Here is a 17,210-nt window from a genome sequence, read left to right as displayed (position 1 = left end):
ACGATTATAGACGGACGGAAGTCGTCGATTGCCGGCGAGATGACTCTGACAGAACGCCTCGAGGCACGAAAATGACGTATCATTGTGCATGCTCGACGCTGGTCGACCACCGGATACCGGACCGTCCGCATTCGTCGTTGTGTAGACGCGGACCGTCTCGGGTTCCAGAGTTTCTTTATCGTGTGTTTTTACGTGTTGTTGGTGTCGCCTGATTCACGCAGACTCGCCTCGTGTGTCAGTACGAGTACTTATTATTAGAACACGAGTGCCTATCACTGATACAAGTAATCAGAAACAGTGAGTCTCTTTACGTCTGTTGCTCATTTCACCAAGATCTATTCTCTTTACGTTGAGTTGACGCGTGTGTAAAATCGTTTTTCGCTTTTTCTTTTTTTTGAGAAGATTTTGCGTACTTTTTTTTTTTTAAATAAAAGATTGTCAGACTTGTTGAATTTCTTCTTTAGAGATAAGCCTGATAATCAGATAAGTATTAATCAGAAGCAATAATAAAAAACTAGTTATTTTATAGTAATTTAATATTAAGTAACTAAATAACTAAATAAGTATCTAGTAACTATTTAAAAACTAGTTATTTTTTATTTAAATTAAATAGCTTATTTCTTGAAATATTAAATAAATCATTTAATTGTATTCGTGAAATGTTTATATTGTTTATCTCTCGAATAATCTTCAAAAGTAATTTGAAAATTGCTTAAAACGTTCGAATCTGTATGCGACGCGTGTCAGCAGAAAAATTAAATTCTTATCGAGAAAAGTCAAATATCATGTAATTTGCATATTCCATGTACATATATTCGTTTTAATGTGCTCGATAAGAAAATTCATGAGACGTCGTTGTCCCGTGAAATCGAAACGATATTTCACATTCGCCAGCTCAACACCTCATCGTCACGATGCTTCTAATTTCTTCATATGCAGTACTTTATTTTTCCATTTTTTACTTTTTCAACAAAATTCTAGACTACTGTATCTATAATCTCAAAAAATTTCTAAAATCTTAAATTTTTAAATCTTAATCTAAGTCGATGACAAATCAGAAAAAAAATTTCGAAAATCTTAAATATTTAAGTCGATAAGAACTTACCGATCGATATTTATCAACAGATAGTTATAAATAACGCTCAACAGCGACCAGTAACGAGCAACGAAATTCGATAACCAATCAAAAAGATTTCCTTCGCCTTTCTTCGTCATAAGCGATGAACTTAGCGACCCTATATCGATCCTAGTGAATCCGATCGACTCGACCGAGCCCAATAACGAATGATCGTTTTGTTTAAAGGTGCCCCACGAGGTATGTCTAGCACAGGTTCGCAAAAGAGTGCTCGAAAAATCCACCAGTAAGTCACCCTCGAATCTAACTATAACAAAACACCATTTATATATAATTATATGTATATATATATATACGTATATATATTTATATAGAGGTTATCTTGTTATTTGTAGCACAATTCAGGCAGAGAAAAAGAGTGATTTCTCATGAAAAAGTAGGTAGAAAAAAAAAAAAAGAATAAAATTCTTTTATTTGAAGCTTCGTTTTTGAGTGAATCTAGTTTGGAAAATTTTCAAATATATGTGAAATTGATTAGATATAAATGAATTATCGATAGATTATATATCTACATTTGAAAATAAGCAAAAAATGTAGAATAAAATTTTATCATTTAAGTTCTTGCTTTTAAAAAAATCAAATTAGATATCGTATGTATAATCGATGAATTTTTAAATTTAATTTTTTCTTGTTTAAAAATTTTTAAACAAAAATAATTTATCTTTACATTTTTTGTTTATGCTTTTACAAATACATTTATCTATCTATCGATAATTTATTCATATCTAATTATCCATATTTTTCATATAAAATTTTTTAAACTCGATTCATACTTGAAATCAAATCTTTAAATGAAATTTAATTCTTTCCTCTCGACTTACTTTTTTCACGAAAAAAGAAATCACCAAAAATCTTGTCCGATTTTACTACAACTAACACGATACCCTGCATATAAATCTATAAATATTAATGTACATTTGGAGATATACTGTATACGATTGTTATACACCCATCTTTAGCGTGAACAAGAGACGACACACGTACAAGGATCGTCGAACGATCCCGGGACCAAGGGGCGGCCATAATGAGAGGACGCTATTCGACCTCCCACCTACTCTTGATTTCAGTTAATTCCTCCCTGAAATCTTTCTCTCTATCTCTATCTCACTCTTAAGTACTAAAGACACAACACGTATTCAACACGTATCACAACACGTATCTGTCCATTGCAGATGTTGTCCATTTGCCAGCTCGGTGAACGATGCGCTTCGTACGTAACAGCATCGACGATTTAGCTGCGAATCCTATATATCTTCTACTGTTATTCCTCTTTCCTTATCTTCTCTGTCTTCCAATAATACCAGTCTCCTACCACGTGTCGACTATTTTTCATCCAGAATCTTCTGGAGGATATTAGAAGATTTATATATCTTCGCTTTCTTTTTGTTTCCCTATAAGAAGAAGAGATTTTGGTAAATTTCGGTGTAGATCAGTACTTCTCAACTTGTTGGTTACGAATAATAGTTTTGAGTTCGAATTATTAATTTTAATTCTAAAACAACGTTGATTTTTTTCTCATCTTTAATAGTGACTCTTAACCTGTGGACTCAACCTTCATTGCTTGATGTTGATCTCAATTGAATATTTTATAATGAATATCCTATATATAGAAAAAAAATAATCAAATATCAAATGATATCAAAAATTATTTGAAATATATCACAAAAAAAGATCACAACTCAAAAAAGAATTGAGAGACACTGGTCTAAGGAATAATTTTGCAACGTGAAATTTTATTATATTTGTTAAAAAAAAAAAAAATGATCGTTCCAGTTTTGATCGTAGCGAAATCGTCGTAAAATTACACCGTAAAATAACATCATAATGGATATGCCGTTTATTTTCCATCGATAGATCTGGCGAAGTTCACCGGGCACGTAGGCAAGTACATAGTAAGCTGGCCGTGAGTTTCGTCCTAATTTATTGCGAGGACGTTGTGAATTAACGGTGACGATGTAAAAGGTCGCGAATATATACATACTTTCTCACGATTGATGACACTCATAATCACAGTCGTACGTACACTTTTCCGTAGACAAATTACACGTTTATCTTTATTCTCTTATACCAAAGGTCGCATCTCTCGTTCAGGGTTTGTAGTCCATTTCCAATTAATTCAACATTTTAAAACTGAAAATTAAATAAATTTTAAAGTGAAAAGATCTATCTACAGTTTCATAAAAAAAATTATCGTATATTTCGAAAGGTTAGAAAAAAATTTTTAGAAAATTTTGAAGTGGCTAGAATAAATATATAGAGAAAATATCGAAAAATTAGAAATGAGAAAGTTTATGTAGGAAAGATTAAGGGACGCAGAAAACGGGGACGGCAGAGATGACGAAGCAGAAAGAGGGATGAAATTGATAAAAATGTACGGCAGATCGAAGGACATTTATCATTGAACGTCCTTCCAATGATGAAAACATGCGTTGATTTAATTTAATCCCCGAATAATAATAATAAATTCCTCTTTATTCTGTCACTTCTTTGTCCACTTTCTTGGTCAAAGTACCTTTCTACATATTCCATAGAGCAACATCGTGAAGTAAATCGAGTTTAAAGTTGAATTACAAACTCTTCACGCCAGATGGCGACCTATTCATACTAAATTCACGTCCAATTAGCTCTAGCCGGTATACAGTATCGCCAGAAAATGCCAAGTAGCAGTCGAAACAAACAATTTGGGCATCGAAGACGAGAAGTCGCGTATTTATATGATTTTTACGCAAAAATTAATTTACAGGTGAAAAAAATATAAATGAACGTATTCCTCGTCCTCGATGACTCGTTACGTGTGTATATTGTTAATACTCAACCACCAGGACACGACATACTCAAAGTTGGATGGTATACAATCGTTGATAAAATAATTGTAACAAGGTATACACTTTGTCCTTTTAAAACTATTCACTATCAGTGAATATCACTATATCACTAAACTGTCACTTTAATATAAAGATAATTTCCGATTTCGAATATCCTCTTTTATCCTATCATTAGAATGAACGATACCTTTTTTTATCATTAAATAAGATTTTTTTATCATTAATATACTTATAATTAAAATAGGCACGAATTAGCAGAATTTATCACAATTTTTATGCAACTGATCTTTTTTCTTTTCTTTCTATTATTTATTTCATTCTTTAAACTGCATCACGATCAAATTTCACGTACACTCTAATCGAGCACTGCTTCAAATACAATACATCAGATGTCAGCACTCGACACACCTACACTTCGAATGGTGGCATGAGTTTATAAATTTATTAAAAATAATATTTTTACACGCATTTTAATCATTAAAGCTTCGTTTAAATTATTTCAAAGCCAAATACATGTGCAATTTTCAATCACTTGTTGTTAGAATTTTAAATATCCAAGATATATCCAAAATGTAGTATAGAAATCATCATATATGCTTGTGAATCGTATCCATTTGCATCGTGTGTATTGTTCGTTAGTAATTAAGTAATTGCTTTTGAGTGCTGATAGCATGACGGTGAGTGAATAATCATCTTATCTTGCAGTAAGAATATTTATAAAATTTTTTTAAAAAGATTTTAAAAAGAACATAAACAAAATTATTTTCAAATTAATTTTAATAAATATAAATTCTATATTCTTTCTGCAAGTGTATAACGTAATATCTATCATGTAAATAGCTATTTAGTTTATCGACTATGTATCGATTAGTCGATGAAACGATATATAGAATTCTAGAATCAAACAACAATCGAATCGCAATTTCCTTCGATCAATGACAGTTTTCTTCATTCTGTTGTTGTTCCGGGTATACAGAAACACCACTATGGCTGCTTCTACAAATAGCGCCAATAAAGAACGAACGGGACCTAGTGGTCCTGTTCCTGTTGACCTTCCGGGACATCACTGCCCTGAAGCAGCCAATCGAGGCAGACGACAGCAAGGGTGGCCTCTCCAAATTCGCCAAGCTCGCCAGATCGGTCACCAGGTCGAGATCTGTTCTTGTCTCACAATTCAGCTCCCATCTGCCCGCTCTCAAGGATTCCGCGTTGCCAACCACCGCGAAGCAATCACACTTAGCTCATGTAAGATATTACATATTTATATTCTTTTACAAAATGAATAATCTATGAATAATCTTTCTAATTTTAATTCAAATTCTTAAAATTTAGAATTTTTCTTTTTTTTAATTGTACAATTCTAATTGGAAAAAACTTTTGATTTTGATATTTAATCAAAGATCATTTGCATTTATACGCGGTGGTGGAGGTATTCGTCCTCGTTCCGAGAAGATTTGCATCGAAATGTTAACAGATCCGCGGAGGATTTGTACATGTTCGAATTTATTATTGGATTATTGTAATCGTTGATATTTAAATACACATCGTGTTTATCATTCGATTTCGAGTCTATTTGAAATATTTATATAATATTCGTGTAAAATAAAATAAAATAAAATAAAATAAATGAAAAAAAAAAAAAGAGAGAAAAGGATAAGATTGAGAAAATTGATTCTTTTTCAGATGATGTCCTTAAGCGGCGACGTGATGCCGCAGTACAGACAAGAGGCGCCAAAGACCCCGCCGCACATTTTGTTACATTACTGCGCGTTCAAGGCGATTTGGGACTGGATCATTTTATGTTTGACTTTTTACACGGCCATCATGGTGCCCTACAACGTCGCGTTCAAAAACAAAACCAGCGAGGATGTGTCCCTGCTGGTTGTCGACAGCATCGTTGACGTCATATTCTTCATCGACATTGTCCTCAACTTTCACACCACGTTCGTTGGCCCTGGTGGCGAGGTGGTGTCTGACCCTAAGGTACCGATCTCACAATTGCCTCCACACTCATAAAAATCATCCATACTCTTACGTAGTGTGTTTTCAGGGCCCGCACGAGTCACTTCCACTTTATCCTATGCTACTATATATATCAAAATAAATTTTAATCGTTTCGAAAATTTTCTATAATAATAATTGCAAAGAAATATTTTTGCGGATAGACGAGAATCGTAATATACAAGTTAATTATCACTCACAGATAAACATATATATATATTATTATTCATTCACAGGTGATAAAAATTTTTTATTTTGAAAATTTTCATTATCAAATTTTTAATAATTTAAAAATTGCTTTACAATTCACAGATTGATTATGATTCAGATATTTGATGAACGATCTATTAGAGTGAATTATTTAATCATAGATTAAGAACTCTTAAACTTAGATAGAACGTATACATACTTTGTTATAGTTATTATATTATTATTAATATTATTATTATTCGTAGGTGATCAGAATGAACTACCTGAAATCATGGTTCATCATCGACCTGTTGAGCTGCCTACCGTACGACGTGTTCAACGCGTTCGATCATGACGAGGACGGCATAGGAAGCCTGTTTTCAGCGTTGAAAGTGGTCCGTCTTCTCCGGCTTGGTCGGGTCGTTCGAAAACTAGACCGGTATCTGGAGTATGGAGCCGCGATGCTCATTCTACTGCTCTGTTTCTACATGTTGGTTGCTCACTGGCTGGCCTGTGTCTGGTACGTCACTTTAAGGTGATTTTACCCTGCCCACACACAAAAAGGTAACACGGCTGCGGCAGGATTGACGGCTAAATCTACCTAGGCGTCATTCACGTTTCCCCTTCCTGATTTTCAACATTTTCATGTAACTAACAATATTTTGTCGCTTTCTTAAAGTAGAATTGAATATTATAGCCTATATAAAGGCTGTGATAACATAAGATTTTCACTTTTTTTTAATTAAACATAAATCTTCTAAATGATTATAATATTGAAATCTCCTGATTTCATCTTTTAATGTATTTTAATAAATTTAATATGTTTCTTTTCTAGCTATAAAAGAAAGCGACAGAACTTTCTTGGTTACCCGATAACGTCGCAATTTCACGAGCAATAAAAATACAGTCTTAGACAAGAACACACACAGGACATATTACATATTACATACACGTGCAACAAACAATACGTATGCCGTGCCGCTTTCACAAAATATCATTGCACTCTCGTTCCAATGGGAATTTTCGAATTTCGAATCGAATGATCTCAACTTGGATGAAGGGGGAAAAAAATGTTGTCTTGAGGAAGGAAAATTCCCGAAAGGAACTGGTTTGCCACTGGCTTCTAGAATAGTTCTAGGATAGCCTGTTGTTGGATCGTTCCATAAATTTTAATATTAAAAAGAAATTTTTAAATTCTTTGAAATTTCTCTCTTAACTGTCATTTTGTTCCAACATTGATGACGAGGTATAGGTAGGTTCTAGAAATTTTTCAAAAACAAACATATATTAAAATTTAAATTTTAACTTGCCAAAAATCCATAGAATCTTCGAGATAATCCACTTTTTTTTTTATTGTTTTTCTCGCGTTATTCAGGTTAGACGGAGAAGATCTACCAGTACTTGAAAAAAGAACTAGAGAGAAAGAGTGAGAGAGAAAAGTACGGGATGAGAAGGCCGCAAGTCTGCTGTCTAGTTCCTTCACCCTTGCTTCTTAATTATTTTCGCTTCTTTTCGGCTCGAAGCGGCATAAACGAAGTAGCGCTTCAAATTAATGTTGCCTCGTCTTTAAAGAGAAAAAGAAAAAGAGGGAGCGAGTGCGAGGGAGAGATAAAGAAGAGAAAGGAAGAAAGTGGAAAAGAGTTTAAAAAAAAAAAAAAGTCTTTTGACGATGATGATGATGATGATGATGTTCCGCTCGTTTCCTCGGCAAAGAGGCTCCATGTCCCTTGAACGGCCCCTTCATCGAATCGACGATGTTGGAAAACCAGGAACGTAACGCGAGCCTTTTGCTCGAACGCTATTATCTTCCGTTGGCGAACCGTTTCTCCAAAGGAGAGCTTCGAGTGTTTCACCGTAGCCCCTCTTTCTTCCCTTCCTATGCTTTCGTTTCGAGTAGCCAATCAAAAAAAGAAAAAGAAAAATATAGAGTACAAAGAGTACAATGATTTGGAAAAAGGAGGGGCAACGGTCGAAATCGAGAATGGAAAATGAAGAAACTGCTTGTGAACACAGTATAATACAGTTAGCGAAAATAGAAGATAGAAAAAGCATGCGTGCTTCTCTCACGCATCTCCGAATTAATCCTTGATCCGCCTTTCATTTTGTCGAATTTATAGTATGTCTTAGAAAATTGTAAACAATTTACCGTTAGCATACCAAGGTGGGGTAAAAAACTTTGTTAAAAATTAAATGGAAAATGATCGATGATATTTAATATAATTCTTCTGGTTAGATATGATAAAAATATTCTTGATAATAATATCGATAAAAAAATTATAAAATTTAAAACTCTGCTTGATAAGTATATAAATATCACCTTGGTAGAGGCTAAAGGTCGAATGTCACAAGGAATGTAAGAAGCGTCGTTGCGTTAAAGGTACTCGATAGGAAGGTCAGACGCCGATAACGGAGTTCAATATTCCTGGCTGTGGAAGCTGGCGAACGTCACCCAGTCCCCGTACAGTTACCTGTGGACCAATACCAGCACCGCGCCTGAATTAGTCGCGGGACCGTCCAGGAGAACCATGTACGTCACCGCATTATACTTCACGATGACTTGCATGACTTCGGTGGGATTCGGTAACGTCGCCGCCGAAACCGACAACGAGAAGATTTTTACCATCTGCATGATGATCATTGCCGGTACGATACTTTTTCTTTTTTCATTTTTTTTCTTCTCAATATTAAAAAAATGGATTTTTTTACAAATTTGCAATTTTCAAGTTTCGTAAATTGTAAACACAAATTTGAACCTTTGTCCATAGCTCTGTTATACGCCACCATCTTTGGTCACGTGACTACGATAATCCAACAGATGACATCCGCCACGGCCAAATATCACGATATGTTGAACAACGTGAGGGAATTCATGAAGTTGCACGAGGTGCCGAAAGCTCTTAGCGAACGCGTGATGGATTATGTGGTGAGCACTTGGGCGATGACCAAGGGCCTAGACACTGACAAGGTACTCAACTACTGCCCTAAAGATATGAAGGCGGACATCTGCGTTCATTTGAACAGGAAAGTCTTCAACGAGCATCCTGCGTTTAGGCAAGCCTAGTTTGTTTCATTAGAATACTATTAGAAATGATTAATAAATGTAATTAAAGTGAAAAGTTGAACATGTTGATGTTATAAATAATTCTTGATTATTTCTAGATTGGCCTCTGACGGTTGCCTTCGCGCCCTGGCAATGCATTTCACGATGTCACATAGCGCACCGGGTGATCTATTGTATCATACAGGCGAGTCGATCGACTCGTTGTGTTTCATAGTGACTGGAAGCCTGGAGGTAATCCAAGACGACGAAGTGGTCGCCATTCTCGGTAAGGGTGACGTGTTTGGGGACAGCTTCTGGACAAACCCGTCCGTGGGACAGAGCGCTGCCAATGTTCGAGCTCTGACCTATTGCGATCTTCACACAATCAAGAGAGATCGACTGTTGGAGGTGTTGGATTTTTACCAAGCCTTCGCCAATTCGTTTGCCAGGAATCTCGTTCTGACTTACAATCTTAGTCATCGGGTAAGTACTTTCTTATTTTTTTATTTATATCGTTTGTTTTTTTACAAATTATTATCTTAAACTTAATTAAGCGATATGGAAAGGGACTATCATTGTATATCATTATTTTATTATTTTTGATGTTTCTCGAGGTTAGATTAGGATTGCAGGAAATCGGAGAATCGGAAAAAATATGATAGACGTATAACGAAATATTAAAATAAGATTCAAAAAATCTCAAGATTTCAATTCTTTATTGAATTTCTGTAATATTATACTGAACAGTGCAATGTAAATTCTTTGGTTTCTTTTTTCCGACAATAGAGTGAACAGTGACCACCATCAGTCATATATGAATAACACATATACAGTCTTATGTATATATAATAAATATGTATTGTACAAATTTCTTCTCATTGATAAACTTTCTTTAATGTATTAAGAGGTCCAATTAAAAATGATTGATGATTCACCAGGCACTAGATAATAGGCATTCGAAAAACAGCAACTCGATATATTTTTTTCTCTTTTTCTTTTTTTTATTTTTTAGGTATTATATCACTCTATCGATCGTAGAGTTGATCAAAAATAACAATAGTACTAGAAATCAGGCCGTTACAGAGCTCTAGAATTTTATTCTTCGAAAAAATTAATTAGCGAACCGAAAAAAAATAAGCTTCTTTTATTATTACTCTGTTAAAACGTCCACGAAAGCTATGATAATATCTTTTTTCTTTTTTCTATTTTATCATTGAATTACAAATACTGTGTTACAATGATTTCCTTTTGTTTCTAAAAAGCTGATAAAAAATTTAATTGCCTGATATGCTTTTTTTTTTTTTTTCATTCTGTGTAAAGTCTCAAACAAATCTCTGGTATCACAATTATTCTTTTTCCTCCCGTAATCCCTCGCTGTACATTTTACGGCCAGACATTTCCAATATGACCTTCGAAGAAGAATCTTGGTCCAAAATTGACTTCGAATCGCGTCCTTCTTCTTCTTCTATTTCCGGAATAGGACCTACACCCCACACTTCACAATGCTTGATTTTAAAATCCTCCTTACCACTTAATTGAATATAATTCTGGAAAGTTGTACAGGATACGCTCGATTTTCCAGTTCCGTATTCGCAATCTAACCACAAGCCTGGATAATTCAATTGGCCTCCCATAAGTAAACCATTAGGCATAGTTTGTTGATGAAGATTTAAATATTGATAATGATTATTGTACCCAGTGGAAGAAAATGTAAGTATATCTGGTTCAAGTTTAAATAGAAAGGAAGATTCGTTTCCTATAAAATTTGGCCCAGTTGCCCAACTATTCGAAGCAAAACCACCAAATACATGATCATCCATATCTTGAAGTATTATAATGGTGGAACCTTGCATAGTTATTCTTCCAAGCATAGTAGAAAATGATTCCCCATGCACTTGACTTGAAAATAGAAATCTCCATTCGTTGCGAAGTTCATGAGGTAAACTTAAGTTCAAAAACAAAACATCACCCAATCCTAGAATACTAGGAAAGTGTGGTATATTTTCCAAACCCTTGCAACCTGGCAAAAGATTCAAATCGTTTATTTTACCACTGGTATTCTTATCTCCTTTTTTTTGAGAAATGAGGAAAAGGCATTGAAAAACATGCGATTGAATGGTTTTGAAAGTGGCTGCTGTGGAAAACCAATTCTCCACTTGTTCGATAGATAAAGTATCTCCATATTTGACTAGATCTTCACATAAACTTCTAGATCTCATTCCTATCCTTCTAGTGTTCACTGTACACCCAATGCTACTCCATGTTAAATAGTGTGAGTTGCCAGAATTTTTTTGTAATCTCAAGTAGGAATTTATAGTAGCTTGAACATATTGAAGGAATGTAGTAGTGGGTATTTCGTGTTTCTGTTCCTCTTCCGAGAAACCATTAAAAATTAAATTAGTTCTCTCTTCTGGACTTCCACGAACAGCAAACACATAGAGTCTACCAAAATTCTCTCCATTAATAGTAGAAACTCTTTTCCCTGGTTCATGACAGAGAAATTTTACTACAAATTGCAATAATGTATCATCCAAATGAGTGGACCAATGTTTAAATATATCTTCACGTTTTATGGAACCTGAACTTCTAGACATAGATTTGAAAAGATTTTCCACCAAGGTTAGTTCGTCCGCTGATAGAATATTTGCGGATGAAGCGGAACGGCTTGAACCATGACCCATCTGAAATAGATAGATTTTTATCGAATTCGTTTCATAAAACTATCACAAATCAATTGTTAAAAAGCATTTTTAAACATTATAAACATATGACTGACAAATCGATCTACTTGACGATTGATTTTACAATAAATTACTCGATTTTACAATAAACTTATATAATTTGTTAATTCGTAAGAAATAAAAAAAAAAATTATCCACCTTTCAAACGCGAGAAATACTTTCCACAGCAATCCATATACCTCTGTTTTCTCAACGAAAATTTGGATTCGACACGAATCACATTAGTATAAGTACGCAATATTGCGTACTTTTTTTAGAATTCTTCATCAACTATCTGAAACGAAGTATCGAAACAGAAGTAATCAAAAAAACGATTCACGACTTTCAAATCGACACGATATAAAATAAAATATTTTGAGGTTAATCGTACAATACAAGTAACCTCCTATTTCCTAGAGCGCCTATCGACTACTCTGGAAGCGCATGCGTACTAGAACAAAACCATCTCCCACCCTTAACCTACAACTCTGTACCCAGAAAAAAGGAAATATAGTGGAGAAGAGATGCTTTTCCGGCATCGAAAACTAAATTATCGAAAAGATTAAATTACCCGAGTTATCTACATTCTACTAAAAGAATATTAAAACATAGAGTTATGTTACATGTTGAAATTACTAATCATTTCGTTTCTTAATAGAATTAACAAATGAAAGTTTTTTTCTATTTCCGGATTCGTTAATGGTATTGGAAAATATATTTGAGAATTATTTTAATGTTTTTACCTATGATGTAAACGCATAAGGATGATTAAGTTGACGATCAATCGAATAATCACTACATAATAAAGGATATAAAAAAGCCAATAAAAGCTCCAACGATATTTAAACGATTATTAATAACAAAAGAACGACTCAGAAGCATAAATAATTTTTTATCGTTCAATCTACGATGTGCCACTTATTCTGATTAATTATTCGAAGCGCACGATACTTCACAACGAAATTCTATATTTGACAAATATCGAAGAAAATGCAAAAGAATGCATGAAATAATTAATATAATTAATATGTGTAAAAAGGCGTGTAAAATCGAATCGAATCGTTTTGTGCAGCTAATTTTTCGGAAAGTGGCCGATGTCCGTCGGGAAAAGGAGCTTGCCGAGAGAAGAAAAAACGAGCCACAGTTAGATCAAGCGCAGGATCATCTGGTGCGAAAAATTTTTTCGAGGTAGGGACAGATTTGTTACCCGTCGAACTGGAATGAATATCTTTGAAACGTCTCTCTCAATGATTTTTTATTCTTTCACAAGAAATATCGAATTTTATTATATATATAGTAAAAATATATTGTGACTTTTTTTATTGAATGAAGATACATTGAGAGAGATAAAAAAATTTAGAATTAATTACGATGGATGCGTATTCAGTTGTAAATAAATCAAAATAATTTCGATTATTATTTATAACTTACATTGATTTTGAAATGAAGATGAAGCCTGTTTCCTTTCAGCAGAGCAAATTTTAAAGGCACTTATTTACGAGCGAATATGTATCCTCATCATAAATAATGAATCGTACAGTCTCGATTCGTCCGTGTGACCACGTGGAAAGCCGCGCAGAGTGGACATCTGGTCTGTATTCGCAAATTCAATAGGCGAATATATATGAATATTTTTTATCACATATATGTATATTTTTTATCACAATTTCGCTAAGAATGTCGAACGAGAGAACGAGAAGTGAGAATGAGCTCGTATGAACGATCTCGAATGAATATATAAATTTTTCTTTTGTACGTGTGCATTTTTTTTTCGTTTGAATTTTTTTCACCGATAATTGAACAAAGAATAAAATAATATAATATAATATAATAAGAAGAAAGATAAAAAAAAAACAAAAAAATAAATGAAATACATACGTACAATAACAAATATTCATGCACTATAATTATAAGTTACTAAATTCACGACTAACATTACGAAACAAAAACACAAGTGTGAAAGTGTGCGAGAGAGAGGGAGAGAAAGGAAAGAGAGAAATTATTTACGACACATAGGAAAAAGTATATGAATAAAAGAAAATAAGAAAAAAAAAAAGTAAAATTAGAAATTTTCGTATCGTATGTTCTGGTAAATTGTTGATTGTTGATCGTTGCTTGGCTGGCCTGTTGTCCGTAAAGGTTCAAGACTGACGGGGATGCCCAGATCGTTGGCGTGAGCAGGGCCGCGAATGGACGGTCCCAGGATTCTGACGAGGAGCTCACCGTGAACGTCCTGCCGCCCTGGCCCAGTTTTAGGCAATTTCATTTCTTACGTATTTATTTATCTTTCTTCATTCTTTTTTATTGCCATCTTTGCTACTTTTTACGCGTATACACTCTTATATTATTCATTATTATTACTCTATATATTTATAATTAATTCGATTAATTATTCTTCTCATTATGATTATATTAACCATCGTTAATTATAATATCGTTATAACTATATTTTTATTACTGTTCTCAATTGTGATTTTTCTCTAGATAGGTGATATAAATATATACATATATCACTTTGTACATACATTGTACATTTTGTAGAAATTTTAATATATGATTATTAGAATCATATTATGGTATATTCTATATCATGGTATAAATATGTGTATATTTATGTATATATGTATATATTTATTATACGGGTCGATTTTGTACAGGTATACCAGGCCTAAAATTGCTTATAACACGGACGAGTAATTGTTGAGAGAGCGTGAACATTTTTTATCGAGAGATTTATCGTGATTCGAGGAAAATAGTACTTTTTTTTTTTAGATCGACTTCGAGACGAGTGGCTTTCGACAACGATGGACCGTGGCTGAATTTTTATTCCATTCATGTATCGTGAAATCAAAAAAAAAAAAAAAAACATTTCGGATAAAATCAAACTGAACGAAAAAAATGCGACCCGCGAGATCGTTTTTTATTCTTCTACTTCTACTTCTTTTTTTTCTTCTTCCTCCTCTACTACTACTATTACTACTACTACTACTACTACTACTATCACTACTACTACTACTACTATTATTATTTCCTATTCTTCTTCTAGTCGTGTCGTATACCGATCTTACAACTCGCGCGTCTCCTCCGGGAGCAATCGATAACGCATTTCTCGAGAAAAAGATTTCGAAGGGTATTACGGATGTGCAAACGCTGTATACACGCTTGAAAGAGAAACTAATAATATGTATTCTCACTCAGCACGTTTACGAAATAACCTGGGTAAATCGAATTCCCGATTCAGACACTTTTTCCCATTTTTTTTCTCCATTTTTCTTCTTCGATGTTTCCATTTAATGGTTTTCTTGAATTTTGACTGTTCGACAGCATTTATTTTCAAAGTTTTATTTCGTAATTAAAAAAAAAAAGAAACCAATTCAAATTTATAAATTGATTTGTTCGTTGAAATTGATCTCTCGTGAGATTTTATTTTATTTTATTTTATTTCAATATCGTCATAATACTTTTTAAGATTCTTTTATTAATTTATTTTTTTTAATGATAAAACGAATCTTTAAAAAACGAATCTTTAAAATTTATTAGAATCAGAAGAAGAAATCTTTAAATTAAATAAATAATTAAGTTAAAATTGAGAAAATTAATTAAATTGCAAAATTATTTTCTTTTTTTTTTTCTCTCTGATATTTTTAATCATCCGTTAATTTTCTATAACGAAAAATTAAAATTCAAAATCGATTTGTCCAGGAACATCGCATCGTTTCCAGATACGTACATATCACCCGGTGCCATTATACAATCTTTGTCATTTTTGACGATCACTGCAGTTCTGACGAATGCTAGAGTGCTGTAAGATATACGGCTTTAGAGGGTTATGCGCATCTTTCTCCCACCATAAATATATATATATAATATAATATATATATATATATATATATATATATATATATATACTATATACATATATACGAATATATTCTTAGTGGAACCAAGATTTGTATAGAGCGAATTCGAGGACTCTGTATTTCTTTTGTCAATTTTTTAACCGTTCCCTTAATTTGAGAACAAACGTGTTGTTTTATTTTCTCTTATATAAAATAGCACGTTTCTCTAAAGCTTATAAAAATAATATAATGAATATTTATAAGAAGCGAATTTATTATAAAAAGTTATAACATTATGAATTTATTATAATATTTATATATTAATTACGTCTATTCATAAAAAACAAATATTGTTTTCAAATCTTTATGAAAGGAATACGAAAGTCCTCAATCGTGCGTCGAGCATCTGATTCTTTTACGATTTTATGCAACGCCGAATGCATGTGACGTACACACTCTAGGATTCAAATTTCTCTTTGTCACCTATATTCTTATATGTATATATCTACATATTTTACATATATGTATATATATACGTATATACAACGATGCCAAGTAGCTGCTTGAAAAACTACCAGACTGCCAACGATTTCTAACAATTCGAATTCATTATTTTTTAATCAATCTTTTTTAGAAGCCTCGGCCGCGGCATGTTGCGTGCATGATAGACTCATAGAGTACTTTTATAATAATGATTGATACGATTTTAGACTTACGAAGTGATTAGAACATACGAGGCGGTCCACATCGTTCCGTTTTTTTTATTTTTTCTGTTCCTTCTCTTTCGTTATCGAATCGGGTCGAACAGTGGATGGCATTCCCACAGTTGATCAGGCAGCTCGTTATCATTATAACTGTCATCGAATAATTGCGTCGATGAACCACGATTGGGGCCGACCAGAATCTCATTACGCATTATTTGATATTTGATCCTCCTTGATACTTATAAAAAGTGATTAATAATTTTGATTTAACAATTTATTACGATCATTCAAAAAACTGTTCAAAATTTGCGGAAAATGTTACAAAAATACTTTACAATTAAAAAGACACAAATTATGTTTCACCATACATTCGCCATCTTTGATATTCTGATCCGATCTTACCCGAATTTTTCCGATCGACCCGAATTCTTCCGATCCATCCGAACTTTTCCGATTCGTTCCGAAGTCTCGAATGATTCTCAACTGCGTGCATCGATAGAAAAAGTCTTTCAAAATTTTAATATTCAAAATTTTTTCTTATTTTAATTCGCTTATTCCGGGACAATCCTATTTCCCAGGGATAATGTAACATGAAAGGATACGCGTGCCGGACACTGCTTACCTATTTACTTTGATTTATTATTCTCAGTTTGTATCCCATCGGGATACGACAGTGCATAACCGATAATTTAAACTTTGATGCTCCCAATGGACAGACAGTGTAATTATGATTCGAACAGAGAGTTTCTAAGTCGGC

General features: G+C 33.3%; 2 protein-coding genes and 1 long non-coding RNA gene across 19 annotated transcripts in view; 1 reads left to right on the top strand and 2 right to left on the bottom strand.

The window, feature by feature from the left end:
* LOC122718005 lies at positions 1–3,855 on the bottom strand. Of its 4 annotated transcripts, XR_006347306.1 has the most exons (5): positions 3,648–3,855; positions 3,159–3,265; positions 2,051–2,526; positions 1,106–1,382; positions 1–472 (listed from the first exon to the last, which is right to left on the bottom strand). It is a non-coding gene; the product is annotated as an uncharacterized LOC122718005 (long non-coding RNA). The 4 variants fall into 4 exon arrangements; XR_006347305.1 differs by having other exon boundaries at positions 3,159–3,855; XR_006347304.1 differs by having other exon boundaries at positions 2,051–3,265.
* LOC122718000 (potassium voltage-gated channel protein eag) overlaps positions 1–17,210 on the top strand; it is a 67,373-nt gene that overhangs the window by 46,132 nt on the left and 4,031 nt on the right. For 3 of the 11 annotated variants that reach the window (XM_043942617.1, XM_043942614.1, XM_043942616.1), the window contains 10 exons: positions 1,304–1,361; positions 2,095–2,201; positions 4,937–5,205; positions 5,644–5,943; positions 6,417–6,685; positions 8,528–8,793; positions 8,916–9,201; positions 9,310–9,673; positions 12,983–13,098; positions 14,050–14,166. In XM_043942617.1, the coding sequence (XP_043798552.1) occupies positions 1,304–1,361; positions 2,095–2,201; positions 4,937–5,205; positions 5,644–5,943; positions 6,417–6,685; positions 8,528–8,793; positions 8,916–9,201; positions 9,310–9,673; positions 12,983–13,098; positions 14,050–14,166 (2,152 nt within the window). The remainder of the gene's footprint in view (positions 1–1,303; positions 1,362–2,094; positions 2,202–4,936; positions 5,206–5,643; positions 5,944–6,416; positions 6,686–8,527; positions 8,794–8,915; positions 9,202–9,309; positions 9,674–12,982; positions 13,099–14,049; positions 14,167–17,210) is intronic. The other 8 variants (XM_043942618.1, XM_043942621.1, XM_043942620.1 and 5 more) reach the window with 8 other exon arrangements.
* Positions 9,888–16,817, bottom strand: LOC122718001 (MTOR-associated protein MEAK7). 4 transcript variants are annotated; one of them, XM_043942628.1, is made up of 3 exons: positions 16,466–16,815; positions 13,342–13,503; positions 9,888–11,871 (listed from the first exon to the last, which is right to left on the bottom strand). In XM_043942628.1, the coding sequence occupies exon 3, from the start codon at positions 11,869–11,871 to the stop codon at positions 10,537–10,539; it is 1,335 nt and encodes a 444-aa protein (XP_043798563.1). In that variant the 5' UTR covers positions 13,342–13,503; positions 16,466–16,815; the 3' UTR covers positions 9,888–10,536. The 4 variants fall into 4 exon arrangements, with proteins under 4 accessions (XP_043798563.1, XP_043798564.1, XP_043798565.1 ...); XM_043942629.1 differs by lacking the exon at positions 13,342–13,503 and having other exon boundaries at positions 16,466–16,817; XM_043942630.1 differs by lacking the exons at positions 13,342–13,503; positions 16,466–16,815 and adding an exon at positions 12,111–13,050.

The sequence above is a fragment of the Apis laboriosa genome, unplaced genomic scaffold (genome assembly GCF_014066325.1).
Source record: "Apis laboriosa isolate Shangri-la unplaced genomic scaffold, ASM1406632v1 scaffold5_cov152, whole genome shotgun sequence".
NCBI classification, from domain to species: Eukaryota; Metazoa; Arthropoda; class Insecta; order Hymenoptera; family Apidae; genus Apis; species Apis laboriosa.
The sequence above is the reverse complement of the archived record's forward strand: the minus strand, read 5'-3'. Positions and strand labels throughout refer to the sequence as shown.

Coding starts and splice junctions, on each gene's coding strand:
- LOC122718001 (XM_043942629.1), bottom strand. CDS start 11,871: ATGGGTCATGGTTCAAGCCGTTCCGCTTCATCCGCAAATATTCTATCA.